The following is a 16,905-nucleotide window of genomic DNA, read 5'->3' as shown; positions in this document are numbered from 1 at the left end:
AAATTATTTTATAGAATAGCATGTCATTTCACTTAATTCGACATAGCCAAAGACACGACACTGATAATAGCTGCGCAGCGACGCTCCCCATCCAACCTGACAGAGCTTGAGAGGATCTGCAGAGAAGAATGGGAGAAACTCCCCAAATACAGGTGTGCCAAGCTTGCAGCATCATACCCAAGAAAACTCAAGGGTGTAATCACTGCCAAAGGTGCTTCAACAAAGTACTGAGTAAAGTGTGTGAATACCAAACCCATTTTGGGACTTTCATTATGGGGTATTGTGATGTCGTTATGGGGTATTGTGATGTCGTTATGGGGTATTGTGATGTCGTTATGGGGTATTGTGATGTCATTATGGGGTTTTGTGTGTAGATTGATGAGGTGAAAAATGATTTACAGTGCCTTGCGAAAGTATTCGGCCCCCTTGAACTTTGCGACCTTTTGCCACATTTCAGGCTTCAAACATAAAGATATAAAACTGTATTTTTTGTGAAGAATCAACAACAAGTGGGACACAATCATGAAGTGGAACGACATTTATTGGATATTTCAAACTTTTTTAACAAATCAAAAACTGAAAAATTGGGCGTGCAAAATTATTCAGCCCCTTTACTTTCTGTGCAGAAAACTCTCTCCAGAAGTTCAGTGAGGATCTCTGAATGATCCAATGTTGACCTAAATGACTAATGATGATAAATACAATCCACCTGTGTGTAATCAAGTCTCCGTATAAATGCACCTGCACTGTGATAGTCTCAGAGGTCCGTTAAAAGCGCAGAGAGCATCATGAAGAACAAGGAACACACCAGGCATGTCCGAGATACTGTTGTGAAGAAGTTTAAAGCCAAGCTTTCCCAAGCTTTAAACATCCCAAGGAGCACTGTACAAGCGATAATATTGAAATGGAAGGAGTATCAGACCACTGCAAATCTACCAAGACCTGGCCGTCCCTCTAAACTTTCAGCTCATACAAGAAGACTGATCAGAGATGCAGCCAAGAGGCCCATGATCACTCTGGATGAACTGCAGAGATCTACAGCTGAGGTGGGAGACTCTGTCCATAGGACAACAATCAGTCGTATATTGCACAAATCTGGCCTTTATGGAAGAGTGGCAAGAAGAAAGCCATTTCTTAAAGATATCCATAAAAAGTGTTGTTTAAAATTTGCCACAAGCCACCTGGGAGACACACCAAACATGTGGAAGAAGGTGCTCTGGTCAGATGAAACCAAAATTGAACTTTTTGGCAACAATGCAAAACGTTATGTTTGGCGTAAAAGCAACACAGCTCATCACACTGAACACACCATCCCCACTGTCAAACATGGTGGTGGCAGCATCATGGTTTGGGCCTGCTTTTCTTCAGCAGGGACAGGGAAGGTGGTTAAAATTGATGGGAAGATGGATGGAGCCAAATGCAGGACCATTCTGGAAGAAAACCTGATGGAGTCTGCAAAGACCTGAGACTGGGACGGAGATTTGTCTTCCAACAAGACAATGATCCAAAACATAAAGCAAAATCTACAATGGAATGGTTCAAAAATAAACATATCCAGGTGTTAGAATGGCCAAGTCAAAGTCCAGACCTGAATCCAATCGAGAATCTGTGGAAAGAACTGAAAACTGCTGTTCACAAATGCTCTCCATCCAACCTCACTGAGCTCGAGCTGTTTTGCAAGGAGGAATGTGAAAAAATGTCAGTCTCTCGATGTGCAAAACTGATAGAGACATACCCCAAGCGACTTACAGCTGTAATCGCAGCAAAAGGTGGCTCTACAAAGTATTAACTTACGGGGGCTGAATAATTTTGCACGCCCAATTTTTCAGTTTTTGATTTGTTAAAAAAGTTTGAAATATCCAATAAATGTCGTTCCACTTCATGATTGTGTCCCACTTGTTGTTGATTCTTCACAAAAAAATACAGTTTTATATCTTTATGTTTGAAGCCTGAAATGTGGCAAAAGGTCGCAAAGTTCAAGGGGGCCGAATACTTTCGCAAGGCACTGTAAATCCATTTCAGAATAAGTCTGTAACGTAACAAAATGTGGAAAAAGTCAAGGGGTCTGAATACTTTCTGAATGCACTGTACATACGGCCCCAGGTCTAAAACCAGACTGGTGCACATTTAGAAGAGAATGACAAGTTAAAAGCTGAGTTGGCCTGGGATTCTAAAAGTTTGGAAAGGCAAGGTGCCTCAGTGCTTTCTCACTGAAGCATCCGTCTCAGACTCTCCATAGTCTGTTGCTCCCAGGGGGGCGATGCAGAGCCTAATACCCCAGCTCAGTGCGCTGTTCCCTTCCTTGCTACCTCCTGAAGACCCCCTCATCGGTCTGGAGGGGAGAGATAAGGACTGGCTTAGCTTCTCTGAGTCTGAAGTCACACTTCCTATCAACCATACATGTGGTATTTACAGGTGTGTTAGTCACTGTCTGCTTCTGAAATGGCACCCTATTCCCATAGCACTCTGGTTCAAAGTAGTGCACTACATAGGGTGCAAACTCTGGTCAAAAGTAGTGCACTATATAGGGAATAGGGTGCCACTTGGGATGCAGGCACAACTCACTTATAAAAAGCTAGGAAGAGAACTCTCCAGTCAAATGATCTGCCAATCAGTTTACATGTTGGAGCTACTGGTGTGCTGAGGAAACTCACCTGGACAGACATGACACAGCCATCTGCTCACCTACAGCCCCATGAATACACAAGCTTTTCCTGGAATTGTCAGAGGACTCAAAACACCAATAATATATGATTGTCATACGACTTACCGGTTATTAAAATAGTCTCCCACTCATATACATATATATATATATAGCACCAGTCAAAAATTTGGACACACCTACTCATTGAAGGGTTTTTCTTAATTTTTTACTATTTTCTACATTGTAGAATAATAGTGAAGACATCAAAACTATGAAATAACACATATGGAATCATGTAGTAACCAAAAAATTTCATTAGTATTAGAGCAACCAATGACAACAGTGAGGGGCGTGTCATAACTGTTAGAGCAACCAATGACAACAGTGAGGGGCGTGTCATAACTGTTAGAGCAAACAATAACAGTGAGGGGCGTGTCATAACTGTTAGAGCAATCAATGACAACAATGAATGACGTGTCATAACTGTTAGAGCAACCAATGACAACAGTGAGGGGCGTGTCATAACTGTTAGAGCAACCAATGACAACAGTGAGGGGCGTGTCATAACTGTTAGAGCAAACAATGACAACAGTGAGGGGCGTGTCATAACTGTTAGAGCAAACAATGACAACAGTGAGGGGCGTGTCATAACTGTTAGAGCAAACAATGACAACAGTGAGGGGCGTGTCATAACTGTTAGAGCAAACAATGACAACAGTGAGGGGCGTGTCATCACTATTAGGTTAATTAGAATGAATTGAGTGAAACTGTTTTTTTTTTAAAACAATAGTTTACAGCATATTGAATACATTAGGCTACTGTTATCACATGGAAACATAATTAGATGTTGTACAGAAATATTAGCATCAACATACATCGTTTAATTTAATTCCACAAACACATAATTGTTTCCAATAATCTTTTGGTTCAACCCTAATGCCTAATAAGCATCATCAACAGGGGGGAACATATTGGGTGTACGATGATAACCTGTGGAAAGAATTTACAGATCTTTTAAATACTTGTTCATAAAAAAATATATATTGTTCATAAGAAGGGTCTGAGATCTAAGTCAATATTCAGACCACTAGGGGTCCATGTTTTTAGACAGGATATAGGCCTCCCTCTGTCGTAAGTAGGATCTCCATGTTACCTCCTCTCCTTGGTAGAGCAACATGCCTGTGTATTTGAGGGAGGATATGGGACGGTCAACGAAGTGAGCTGCTACTGGATGGATATTCAGTGTTCTTACCTGATTGAGCTGCAGTGTTCAGCTATGTGTTGTTTCAGACGGCTTACAGCAGCTGGCAGTCTTAGCTATATTAATACTGGCACTTGCTATGAGCCATCTGGTGGTCTCAAGATGTGTGAAGTTTTCTTTCATTTGTAAAGTGCTATTTTTTTCCCACACAATTTGCAGGCTTTCAAACACGCGCAGCCAAATCACCAGCACCATACATCCATAACTCACAAGTAGTTTGTTACAAAACCACGATAGCACCTATAGCTCTCATCTCAAAGAACAACTTAATTTTCTCTGGGTTATTTATCCAAAGTCTATGCTAGAAAAGTTATTGATATCGGATCTCATTTTATTCTTCAAGTCGAGGCCAACAGAATCCTTGTATTTTGGTTTTACTCCCCTTTCTGTGTGACAGGAAGACAGGCATGCAGAGTTAGGGGCCTCAGGCTGTAGCCTAGAAAGTGACATGGCAACTTGAGGTCATTTCCTATGGGACAAGGATATGAAAATCCTCACGCTGTTTTTTGTTGTTGCTACAAACGCTCTGAACAGACCAGCGATACCGTTTCATTCAGACGGTCCTATTCAGATGCTGATTCTCAGACACTGACTGGCACCCTATTCACTATATAGTGCACTACTTTTGACCAGAGCCCTAGGCTAAGTAGTGCACTACGTAGGGAATAGTGTGCCATTTGGGAAGCGGACTCTATTTCTAGGAACGAATTCCAAATCTCTCACAACAACAAGAGAGACCGGAGAGAACAGCACATCAGCTGAGAGCCAACAGATTCATTGTCACATCGGTAAATATCTAACCTGAAAAAGTGTCCCGTTGTCTCACTGTTACGTCAAGCCTTTGAAAGAGCGACATTCATTGTATTGGAAAACAAAACAAAAAGGTATATACAGTGCCTTGCGAAAGTATTCGGCCCCCCTTGAACTTTGCGACCTTTTGCCACATTTCAGGCTTCAAACATAAAGATATAAAACTGTATTTTTTTGTGAAGAATCAACAACAAGTGGGACACAATCATGAAGTGGAATGACATTTATTGGATATTTCAAACTTTAACAAATCAAAAACAGAAAAATTGGGCGTGCAAAATTATTCAGCCCCCTTAAGTTAATACTTTGTAGCGCCACCTTTTGCTGCGATTACAGCTGTAAGTCGCTTGGGGTATGTCTCTATCAGTTTTGCACATCGAGAGACTGAATTTTTTTCCCATTCCTCCTTGCAAAACAGCTCGAGCTCAGTGAGGTTGGATGGAGAGCATTTGTGAACAGCAGTTTTCAGTTCTTTCCACAGATTCTCGATTGGATTCAGGTCTGGACTTTGACTTGGCCATTCTAACACCTGGATATGTTTATTTTTTAACCATTCCATTGTAGATTTTGCTTTATGTTTTGGATCATTGTCTTGTTGGAAGACAAATCTCCGTCCCAGTCTCAGGTCTTTTGCAGACTCCATCAGGTTTTCTTCCAGAATGGTCCTGTATTTGGCTCCAACCATCTTCCCATCAATTTTAACCATCTTCCCTGTCCCTGCTGAAGAAAAGCAGGCCCAAACCATGATGCTGCCACCACCATGTTTGACAGTGGGGATGGTGTGTTCAGGGTGTGTTCAGGCTGTGTTGCTTTTACGCCAAACATAACGTTTTGCATTGTTGCCAAAAAGTTCCATTTTGGTTTCATCTGACCAGAGCACCTTCTTCCACATGTTTGGTGTCTCCCAGGTGGCTTGCGGCAAACTTTAAACGACACTTTTTATGGATATCTTTAAGAAATGGCTTTCTTCTTGCCACTCTTCCATAAAGGCCAGCTTTGTGCAATATACGACTGATTGTTGTCCTATGGACAGAGTCTCCCACCTCAGCTGTAGATCTCTGCAGTTCATCCAGAGTGATCATGGGCCTCTTGGCTGCATCTCTGATCAGTCTTCTCCTTGTATGAGCTGAAAGTTTAGAGGGACGGCCAGGTCTTGGTAGATTTGCAGTGGTCTGATACTCCTTCCATTTCAATATTATCGCTTGCACAGTGCTCCTTGGGATGTTTAAAGCTTGGGAAATCTTTTTGTATCCAAATCCGGCTTTAAACTTCTTCACAACAGTATCTCGGACCTGCCTGGTGTGTTCCTTGTTCTTCATGATGCTCTCTGCGCTTTTAACGGACCTCTGAGACTATCACAGTGCAGGTGCATTTATACGGAGACTTGATTACACACAGGTGGATTGTATTTATCATCATTAGTCATTTAGGTCAACATTGGATCATTCAGAGATCCTCACTGAACTTCTGGAGAGAGTTTGCTGCACTGAAAGTAAAGGGGCTGAATAATTTTGCATGCCCAATTTTTCAGTTTTTGATTTGTTAAAAAAGTTTGAAATATCCAATAAATATCGTTCCACTTCATGATTGTGTCCCACTTGTTGTTGATTCTTCACAAAAAAATACAGTTTTATATCTTTATGTTTGAAGCCTGAAATGTGGCAAAAGGTTGCAAAGTTCAAGGGGGCCGAATACTTTCGCAAGACACTGTAGTTGTCCATTTGTGTCAGTGTAAAATAGGGAACAAAAATAAGGGACATTATATGGGACATTATGGTTCATTTAGTTATATTTCTAGCCACAGGATATGTGGAACTGTGAACAGACTGGCCACGCCCGTTGAGACATGGAGAGAACCTTCATTGTTTTCCTTGATTCTTCACATCCTCTCTTCTCACCTCCTCCTTAAAACCCATTGGATGAGACGGTAAGAGTTCCCTCCCCATCTGACCATTTCATCCAATGCGTGTTGAGAAGGAAGCGAGGCTGCTAGAAATCAAGGAAAGGCCATTGAGATCCTCCCATAGACGGCTGTCAGGACTGGGAGAGACACCTGAACAGAGGGGAGATGGACACTGATACTCCTACCACATTAAGCAATACAAAGAGGAGTCATGAAATTCAACTTCTTTAAAAGATTTCAAAACATAATTGGTTGTCAAAGACGGTATCAAATATATATATATATATACACAGTACAAACTGCTGCAATAGACAAATCTGTACACAGAAAGATTCAGGTACGAACAGTCTTCCAGCATTACTGTTTCTGATAAATCACTTGAAGGCTGAGACCTTCATCATGCAACATAATCAATGACCACATCAACTCCTTTACAATCTTCCCCACAGTGTCGATGTTAAACCCACCAAGAACCTTACTCACTGCGTTTTGGGAGGCGGGTGAAGCTAACAGATTATATAAACGAGTACACGGGAAGTAAGTCTGTCTGTATATGTTGACAAAGGCCTCATGGTTGGCTAAGCATGAACTCTACATCATTTAAAAAAAAAAAAAAAAAACGTTGCTGTAAGGTTGGGTGTTTGTTGAAGCAACTTCTGGGAACCTCCAGTCCAGAGGAACAGACATCTAACTACTTGTACATACATTATCGCCATGCCAACCCACACATTCTAGTACGATTAACAATATGGATTCAGAAACAAAATTAAATTTTTTCAATATAAATCATGTCTCTTTCAGTCTTACCAAATCAGATGTCAGTAAAGGCAGCGGCATAGAAAACCACTGAGTGGACAAAACATTAGGAACACTTTCTTAATATTGAGTTGCAATCCCCTTTCGCCCTCAGAACAGCCTCAATTCGTCAGGACGTGGACTCTACAAGGTGTCGAAAGCGTTCCACAGGGATGCTGGTCCATGTTGACTCCAGTGTTTCCCACAGTTGTCTCAAGTTGGCTGAATGTCCTTTGGATGGTGGACCATTGTTAATACACACGGAAACTGTTGAAAAATCCAGCAGCGTTGCAGTTCTTCACACACTTAAACTGGTGCGGCTGGCGCCTACTACCATACCCCGTTCAAAGGCACTTCAATATTTTGTCTTGACCCTTCACCATCTGAATGGCACACAATCCATGTCTCAAGGCTTAACCCTCCTTCTTTAACCTGTCACCTCCACCTTCATCTACACTGATTGAAGAGGATTTAACAAGTGACATCAATAAGGGATCATATCTTTCACCTGGATTCACCTGGTCAGTCTATGTCATGGATTCACCTGGTCAGTCTACGTCATGGATTCACCTGGTCAGTCTACGTCATGGATTCACCTGGTCAGTCTACGTCATGGATTCACCTGGTCAGTCTACGTCATGGATTCACCTGGTCAGTCTACGTCATGGATTCACCTGGTCAGTCTATGTCATGGATTCACCTGGTCAGTCTATGTCATGGATTCACCTGGTCAGTCTATGTCATGGATTCACCTGGTCAGTCTATGTCATGGATTCACCTGGTCAGTCTGTCATGGATTCACCTGGTCAGTCTATGTCATGGATTCACCTGGTCAGTCTATGTCATGGATTCACCTGGTCAGTCTATGTCATGGATTCACCTGGTCAGTCTATGTCATGGATTCACCTGGTCAGTCTATGTCATGGATTCACCTGGTCAGTCTACGTCATGGATTCACCTGGTCAGTCTACGTCATGGATTCACCTGGTCAGTCTACATCATGGATTCACCTGGTCGGTCTATGTCATGGATTCACCTGGTCAGTCTATGTTATGGATTCACCTGGTCAGTCTATGTCATGGATTCACCTGGTCAGTCTATGTCATGGATTCACCTGGTCAGTCTATGTCATGGATTCACCTGGTCAGTCTATGTCATGGATTCACCTGGTCAGTCTATGTCATGGATTCACCTGGTCAGTCTATGTCATGGATTCACCTGGTCAGTCTATGTCATGGATTCACCTGGTCAGTCTATGTCATGGATTCACCTGGTCAGTCTATGTCATGGATTCACCTGGTCAGTCTATGTCATGGATTCACCTGGTCAGTCTATGTCATGCATTCACCTGGTCAGTCTATGTCATGGATTCACCTGGTCAGTCTATGTCATGGATTCACCTGGTCAGTCTATGTCATCGATTCACCTGGTCAGTCTATGTTATGTAAAGATCAGGTGTTCTTAATGTTTTTGTACACTGTGTAAAATCCATGTCAATAGGCTGCAGGGCAGAAAATCCTTTTCATTTGGTAGAGGAGAGTGGCCTTGCCTTGAGACAATACAACCACATCTTCATGAAATAGTTATAATTGAATTACACCTGCAGTAGGGCTCCTATTAGCTGAATACTACGGTGAGATATAATAAGCCCTGTTTATATAAAACCTTATCCATTCCTCAGCCCTTCCACCTCTATTTAAATGTTAACTACTTCAGCATTACATTTGACTATTCACACGATTCAGGAGCGATTAACAAGTCAAGTCAAGGTAATAAGGAACAATCTGCTGAACACTAAATACCTTGGAGTCAGGGGCAATAAGGAACAATCTGCTGAACACTAAATACCTTGGAGTCAGGGGCAATAAGGAACAATCTGCTGAACACTAAATACCTTGGAGTCAGGGGCAATAAGGAACAATCTGCTGAACACTAAATACCTTGGAGTCAGGGGCAATAAGGAACAATCTGCTGAACACTAAATACCTAGGAGTCAGGGGCAATAAGGAACAATCTGCTGAACACTAAATACCTTGGAGTCAGGGGCAATAAGGAACAATCTGCTGAACACTAAATACCTAGGAGTCAGGGGCAATAAGGAACAATATCCTAAAAAACTCAAAGACCACCCTCGAACAAGACAAATTAGATGATTAACAGACAGAGAATCATTACAAGGTGGGAGAGAGGCAATCCACCTTTTTTCCACTAGGCTGTGAGCCTCGTCTCAGCCACCAGAACCAAATCTCTCACTGGGTGAGCGACCACTGTCAGCCAGGCTGGCAACGATATGTAAACGTCACGCGCTGCGTCCCGTGAGTGTCCCGTTGTTGCCGCTGGGGTCGTCCTCAGAGACTAAGTCCTGCTGGTCGTCTGGCGGTGTAGAAGGTTCCGGAGAGTCTGGTCTGTTCGTTCTCTCAGTGTCCTCTGACTGGGATGATGACTCCGTGTCTGTGCCGTCGATGAATCCAAGCATCTCAACCACGGAGTTGGGCAAATCCTACACAGATAATAAACATCAGGTTAACGATCTGGTTGGAACCAGAGGTCAATAACAAGGTGTTGAAGAGTGTTAGCTATGAATATAGGTACAATCAAATCAAATCAAAGTTTATTTGTCACGTACGCCGAATACAACAGGTGTAGTAGACCTTACAGTGAAATGCTGAATACAACAGGTGTAGTAGACCTTACAGTGAAATGCTGAATACAACAGGTGTAGTAGACCTCACAGTGAAATGCTGAATACAACAGGTGTAGTAGACCTCACAGTGAAATGCCGAATACAACAGGTGTAGTAGACCTCACAGTGAAATGCTGAATACAACAGGTGCAGTAGACCTTACAGTGAAATGCTGAATACAACAGGTGTAGTAGACCTTACAGTGAAATGCTGAATACAACAGGTGTAGTAGACCTCACAGTGAAATGCTGAATACAACAGGTGTAGTAGACCTTACAGTGAAATGCTGAATACAACAGGTGTAGTAGACCTTACAGTGAAATGCTGAATACAACAGGTGTAGTAGACCTTACAGTGAAATGCAGAATACAACAGGTGTAGTAGACCTTACAGTGAAATGCTGAATACAACAGGTGTAGTAGACCTTACAGTGAAATGCTGAATACAACATGTGTAGTAGACCTTACAGTGAAATGCTTACTCTAACCAATGGTGCGGGAAAAAAGGTGTGTGTGTGTGTGTGTGTGTGTGTGTGTGTGTGTAAGTAAAGAAATAAAACAACAGTAAAAAGACATTTGAAAAAAACAAGAGTAGCAAGTTCAGTAAGTGTTTCAGAATACAGGAACAAACATTCTGAAGGTATCTAATGTTCTGCCACGCAGTTGGGACACATCCTACAAGGACCTCATCAGAGGAAACTATTAAAAACGTGTGTCACAGACACAGTTTTAATGAGGTTTAGTTTCAACTGCATTTATTTCATACACCTTGTGTATATTGTTATACCACCAAGTTGAGGAAATCCTACACAGTTTTGTTATTTTTTTAATAAAATAAATCAAAATAAATATTAAAAACATATATGTCACAGACAGGTTTTTTTGAATGAGGGTTAGATTCAACTGCATTCATTCATACCCCCTGTGTGTTTCTACGACTGTTGGGTAAATTCTATGAAGATATTGTCGGACTAAACAAACAAGTTAACGAGGGTTGTGTTGAAAACCCCCCTTTCACACCCTACGACTGGAAACAGCACAAACCAATTGTATCCCACTTCCTTTCCCTCTCCAACACTCGGCAAACCCTCCATTATTTAACATGGTCCTTCGAGCCGGATGGCTGAGGTTCTCAAAACCCATGCATTGGTCCTTCGAGCCGGATGGGTGAGCTTCTCAAAACCCATGCATTGGTCCTTCGAGCCGGATGGGTGAGCTTCTCAAAACCCATGCATTGGTCCTTCGAGCCGGATGGGTGAGCTTCTCAAAACCCATGCATTGTATTTCAGAATATACTGGAAGCACAAGCGTTCTGAAGATAGATAGATGTCCTATCTTGGGATACATACCTTACAACTCTTCAGCTGCAGGCATATAGCTTCAGCTTTGTTGAGGATGGCCACGATGTCCAGTTTCATCGGCAGTTCATTTATGAGCTGGAAAGAAGGGAGGAGAAAATTATTTGATCAGTGACTTGCTAAAGCAGAGATGGGTAACAGACGGGCAGATCAGTAAAACATACTCTAAGTGTTCAAAACTGCGGGGTCACTTAAAAACGTCCTTTTTTTTTAAAAAGCAATTTTTTTTGTCCATTTAAACTAACATCAAACTGATCAGAAATACAGTGTAGACACTGTTAATGTTGTAAATGACTATTGTTGCTGGAAACGGCTGATTTTTTTATGGAATATCTAAATTAGGCCCGTTATCAGGAACCATCACTCCTGTGTTTCAATGGCACGTTGTGTTAGCCAATCCAAGTTTATCATAACCCTTTTGCAATTATGTTAGCACAGCTGAAAACTATTGAACTGATTTAAAAAAGCAATAAAACTGGCCTTTTTAAACTAGTTGAGTATCTGGAGCATCAACATTTGTGGGTTCAATTACAGGCTCAAAATGGTAATTTCTTCTGAAACTCGTCAGTCTATTCTTGTTCTGAGAAATTAAGGCTATTCCATGAGAGAAATTGCCAAGAAACTTAACATCTCGTACAACGCTGTGTACTCCTCCCGTCACAGAACAACGCAAACTGGCTCTAACCAGAATAGAAAGAGGAGTTGGAGGCCCCGGTGCACAACTGAGCAAGAGGACAAGTACATTAGTGTGTGTAGTTTAAGAAACAGACGCCTCACACGTCCTCAACTGGCAGCTCCATTAAATAGTACCCGCAAAACACCAGTCTCAACGTCAACAGTGAAGAGGCGACTCCGGGATGCTGGCTTTCTAGGCAGAGTTGCAAAGAAAAAGCCATATCTCAGACTGGCCAATGAAAAGAAAAGATTAAGATGTGCAAAAGAACACAGACACTGGACAGAGGAACTCAATGTTGACGTTCAGACTGGTGTTTTGATTAGCAAAACAAATACTTAAGAGCAACAACCAATCCTCTAGAGAGCAACAACCAATCCTCTAGAGAGCAGCAACCAATCCTCTAGAGAGCAACAACCAATCCTCTAGAGAGCAACAACCAATCCTCTAGAGAGCAACAACCAATCCTCTAGAGAGCAAAAAACAATCCTCTAGAGAGCAACAACCAATCCTCTAGAGAGCAACAACCAATCCTCTAGAGAGCAACAACCAATCCTCTAGAGAGCAACAACCAATCCTCTAGAGAGCAACAACCAATCCTCTAGAGAGCAACAACCAATCCTCTAGAGAGCAGCAACCAATCCTCTAGAGAGCAGCAACCAATCCTCTAGAGAGCAGCAACCAATCCTCTAGAGAGCAGCAACCAATCCTCTAGAGAGCAGCAACCAACCCTCTAGAGAGCAACAACCAATCCTCTAGAGAGCAACAACCAATCCTCTAGAGAGCAACAACCAATCCTCTAGAGAGCAGCAACCAATCCTCTAGAGAGCAACAACCAATCCTCTAGAGAGCAAAAACCAATCCTCTAGAGAGCAGCAACCAATCCTCTAGAGAGCAGCAACCAATCCTCTAGAGGGCAACAACCAATCCTCTAGAGGGCAACAACCAATCCTCTAGAGAGCAACAACCAATCCTCTAGAGAGCAGCAACCAACCCTCTAGAGAGCAGCAACCAATCCTCTAGAGAGCAGCAACCAATCCTCTAGAGAGCAGCAACCAATCCTCTAGAGAGCAACAACCAATCCTCTAGAGAGCAACAACCAATCCTCTAGAGAGCAACAACCAATCCTCTAGAGAGCAACAACCAATCCTCTAGAGAGCAACAACCAATCCTCTAGAGAGCAACAACCAATCCTCTAGAGAGCAGCAACCAATCCTCTAGAGAGCAGCAACCAATCCTCTAGAGAGCAACAACCAATCCTCTAGAGAGCAGCAACCAATCCTCTAGAGAGCAACAACCAATCCTCTAGAGAGCAACAACCAATCCTCTAGAGAGCAGCAACCAATCCTCTAGAGAGCAACAACCAATCCTCTAGAGAGCAACAACCAATCCTCTAGAGAGCAACAACCAATCCTCTAGAGAGCAACAACCAATCCTCTAGAGAGCAACAACCAATCCTCTAGAGAGCAACAACCAATCCTCTAGAGAGCAGCAACCAATCCTCTAGAGAGCAACAACCAATCCCCTAGAGAGCAACAACCAATCCTCTAGAGAGCAACAACCAATCCTCTAGAGAGCAACAACCAATCCTCTAGAGAGCAGCAACCAATCCTCTAGAGAGCAGCAACCAATCCTCTAGAGAGCAACAACCAATCCTCTAGAGAGCAACAACCAATCCTCTAGAGAGCAAAAACCAATCCTCTAGAGAGCAACAACCAATCCTCTAGAGAGCAACAACCAATCCTCTAGAGAGCAGCAACCAATCCTCTAGAGAGCAACAACCAATGCTCTAGAGAGCAGCGGGACAGGAACATTTTACATAGCGGTGTTTGATCAATGAAGGGGACATGTGGGATTTAATTACAAAATGAATGAGAAACACCCGTCTCTATTCTACCATCACTTAATGAGGTACCATTATTTCCTTATGGAGTTATGACTTGCCTAGTTAAATAAAGGTTAAATAAATAAAATAAACAATTATCAAGATTTGTAATTCTAAGATGATTGGGTATTCAAATTTGTTTATTTTTGAGTTAACATGCAGTGTTATTTTTTGTGTTCAAAGTGGAAACGACCAGTTCCCAGGGTCCTGGTCTTTGGGTAAATATACAGATGTATTTTGTTCAGTCTGCTCATAGAAATAACAATGTATGTTAATGAGGGTTGCCCCAAATGGAGTGTGATGTGTGTATTGCTGATTTCATGAAATGGAGTGTGATGTGTGTATTGCTGATTTCATTAATTTCTTTGTTTTGATACCAATTTCACCAGATTGGGTCTAATGGAGTGTTGGGGTTCCCCCCGATGGGTTAGGGTGCTAACTCCCTGACCTGGTAACTCTTCAGAGAGGTAGCCAGTAAAATAAGGGAGTGTTGGGGTGCTAACTCCCTGACCTGGCAACTCTTCAGAGAGGTAGCCAGTAAAATAAGGGAGTGTTGGGGTGTTAACTCCCTGACCTGGTAACTCTTCAGAGAGGTAGCCAGTAAAATAAGGGAGTATGAACTAAGTTGGAAAAACGGTTTCAACAGTAACAGTATGTTGTTGTGTTATTTGACATTTGTCGTAGAGAAAATGCTGTTAAGAAAATTGGGAATGTTATAAATTGTCATTTAGTCAAAGCTTGTCTGGATTTCCTGAAACAGAAATGAACTAAAACTGTTGTTCTGATCTGTCCTCTCTTTAGGTGATCGGTCCTCTTTTTAGGTGATCGGTCCTCTCTTTAGGTGATCTGTCCTCTCTTTAGGTGATCTGTCCTCTCTTTAGGTGATCTGTCCTCTCTTTAGGTGATCGGTCCTCTCTTTAGGTGATCGGTCCTCTCTTTAGGTGATCGGTCCTCTCTTTAGGTGATCGGTCCTCTCTTTAGGTGATCGGCCCTCTCTTTAGGTGATCGGTCCTCTCTTTAGGTGATCGGTCCTCTCTTTAGGTGATCTGTCCTCTCTTTAGGTGATCTGTCCTCTCTTTAGGTGATCTGTCCTCTCTTTAGGTGATCTGTCCTCTCTTTAGGTGATCGGGCCTCTCTTTAGGTGATCGGTCCTCTCTTTAGGTGATCGGTCCTCTCTTTAGGTGATCGGTCCTCTCTTTAGGTGATCGGTCCTCTCTTTAGGTGATCATGGAAGGTGACGTCAGATGGTGTCTTAATGCATGTAGGAATCATTTGGCCACAAACGGTGTGTGTGAACCTCAAAACCCTCCCAAACGGGCTGCAGAAAGAGAGACAAAGGCGCTCTAAGTGACGGTGACCTTTAACACTTATCTGTGTCCGAGCCAAACCTGGGTGCAGGCGGCAGGGGCGCTGAGACCGCGCATGTGGAGTCAGCATGGAGAGAGAGAGAAACTTCTCTTGCTAGCGTGCTGATGAGAGAAATTGACCAGACAGGGTAGCCTAGTGGTTAGAGGCGGGGTAGACTAGTGGTTAGAGGCGGGGTAGCCTAGTGGTTAGAGGCGGGGTAGCCTAGTGGTTAGAGCGTTGGACTAGTAACCGGAAGGTTGCAAGTTCAAACCCCCTGAGCTGACAAGGTACAAATCTGTCGTTCTGAACAGGCAGTTAACCCACTGTTCCTAGGCCGTCATTGAAAATAATTATTTGTTCTTAACTGACTTGCCTGGTTAAATAAAGGTAAAATAAAAAAAATAGTGGCTCAGACTTGTATTAGTAAAACATTACTTTACATTGAAATCGGGACTTTATCAAGGGCAACTAACGCGACAGGCAAGAGTTACATGGGAAGATGAACTGCAACGCCATCTGAAGAAGACGCTAGAATGATAAGTGCCGGGAGAAGGGAGGTCTACACACTGAACAATTGAGACTAAGTACGCATTGAGATACCGATCTGTCATTACCAGGCCACTCGCGACAGGAAAACAGGGACAAAAGGGGGGCTGTATTGAGAAGAGTTATTACCGGCAATAAAGAGTTCCCATTTATAAATGTACATTCTAACCGGGATGATGTGTGCTAGATTGAGAAGACTCAAAGTAAAGCACTAAGAAGTGTCATTCTAAATTTGGGTTGGATAATTTATTAAAATGTTTTAGTTATGATTCGGCTACAGTGAGAGAGAGAGTTGCTCTCAAACTGGAGGAGTGGGGACACTGCTAAAATGTATTAGGCCCCAGGAAGGCTCTAGAAACCTTACCTTTAAGTGTCCTCCGAGAGAGAGGTTATTGGAGAACTCACTGGATGATCGCTCGGGTCAACCATTTCTGTTCTCTTCTGTTTTACCATGTCATCAGAATATTAATGTTAAATCGCATCATACATTCAGATTGCTGGACGATACGGTATAATTAATTGCACACAAGGTTCATAGTCTGTGTCTTGCGATAACAGCCAAGGATGAAAATGAAGGAGACGGCATGGAGACCCGTATCACAAGGCCATAGAACGTAACGGAGTGACGGTTCTGTCCCCAGTCCTAGTAGCATCAAGGCCGGTGTGAATTATTAAACAGACTCTTTCTCTCTTCCCTGTTCAAGTCAATAGGTTTTTTAGGTGTCGTGGAACATAAGACTGATCATTGTTCTAGGAGGAGGGACTGAGGGATATTGACTAATTGATTTAGGAATGTTTTAGTATGTTTATAACTGTGGAAGTGCATTAGGAGTAGTGACTATAGTGTTACGGGTTAGATGGAATGATATATGTGTAAATGTATCTGTAGCAGGAAGTGAGGTACACATGGGGCCTGTGATTGAGACAGAATGTTACCATCAGACTTAAGTGGGATGGAAGGTGACAGAATGTTTACATCAGACTTAAGTGGGATGGAAGGT

General features: G+C 42.5%; 1 protein-coding gene across 2 annotated transcripts in view; it reads right to left on the bottom strand.

The window, feature by feature from the left end:
- Positions 1–8,774: 8,774 nt before the first annotated feature.
- Positions 8,775–16,905, bottom strand: part of LOC110519348 (TBC1 domain family member 15-like) — a 78,637-nt gene continuing 70,506 nt past the window's right edge. Inside the window, exons 16-18 of one of the 2 annotated variants that reach the window (XR_005038455.1) lie at positions 11,445–11,531; positions 9,492–9,913; positions 8,775–9,445 (exon numbers count right to left, since the gene is read on the bottom strand). Coding sequence is in view for 1 of the 2 variants with exons in the window: in XM_036956612.1 (XP_036812507.1) it covers positions 9,713–9,913; positions 11,445–11,531 (288 nt within the window). In the remaining variant the exon portion in view is untranslated. Of the gene's footprint in view, positions 9,914–11,444; positions 11,532–16,905 lie in introns of both variants that reach the window. The other variant, XM_036956612.1, reaches the window with a different exon arrangement.

Source organism: Oncorhynchus mykiss, chromosome 21 (genome assembly GCF_013265735.2).
Source record: "Oncorhynchus mykiss isolate Arlee chromosome 21, USDA_OmykA_1.1, whole genome shotgun sequence".
Taxonomy (NCBI): domain Eukaryota; kingdom Metazoa; phylum Chordata; class Actinopteri; order Salmoniformes; family Salmonidae; genus Oncorhynchus; species Oncorhynchus mykiss.
This window is presented reverse-complemented; position numbering and strand designations above follow the sequence as displayed.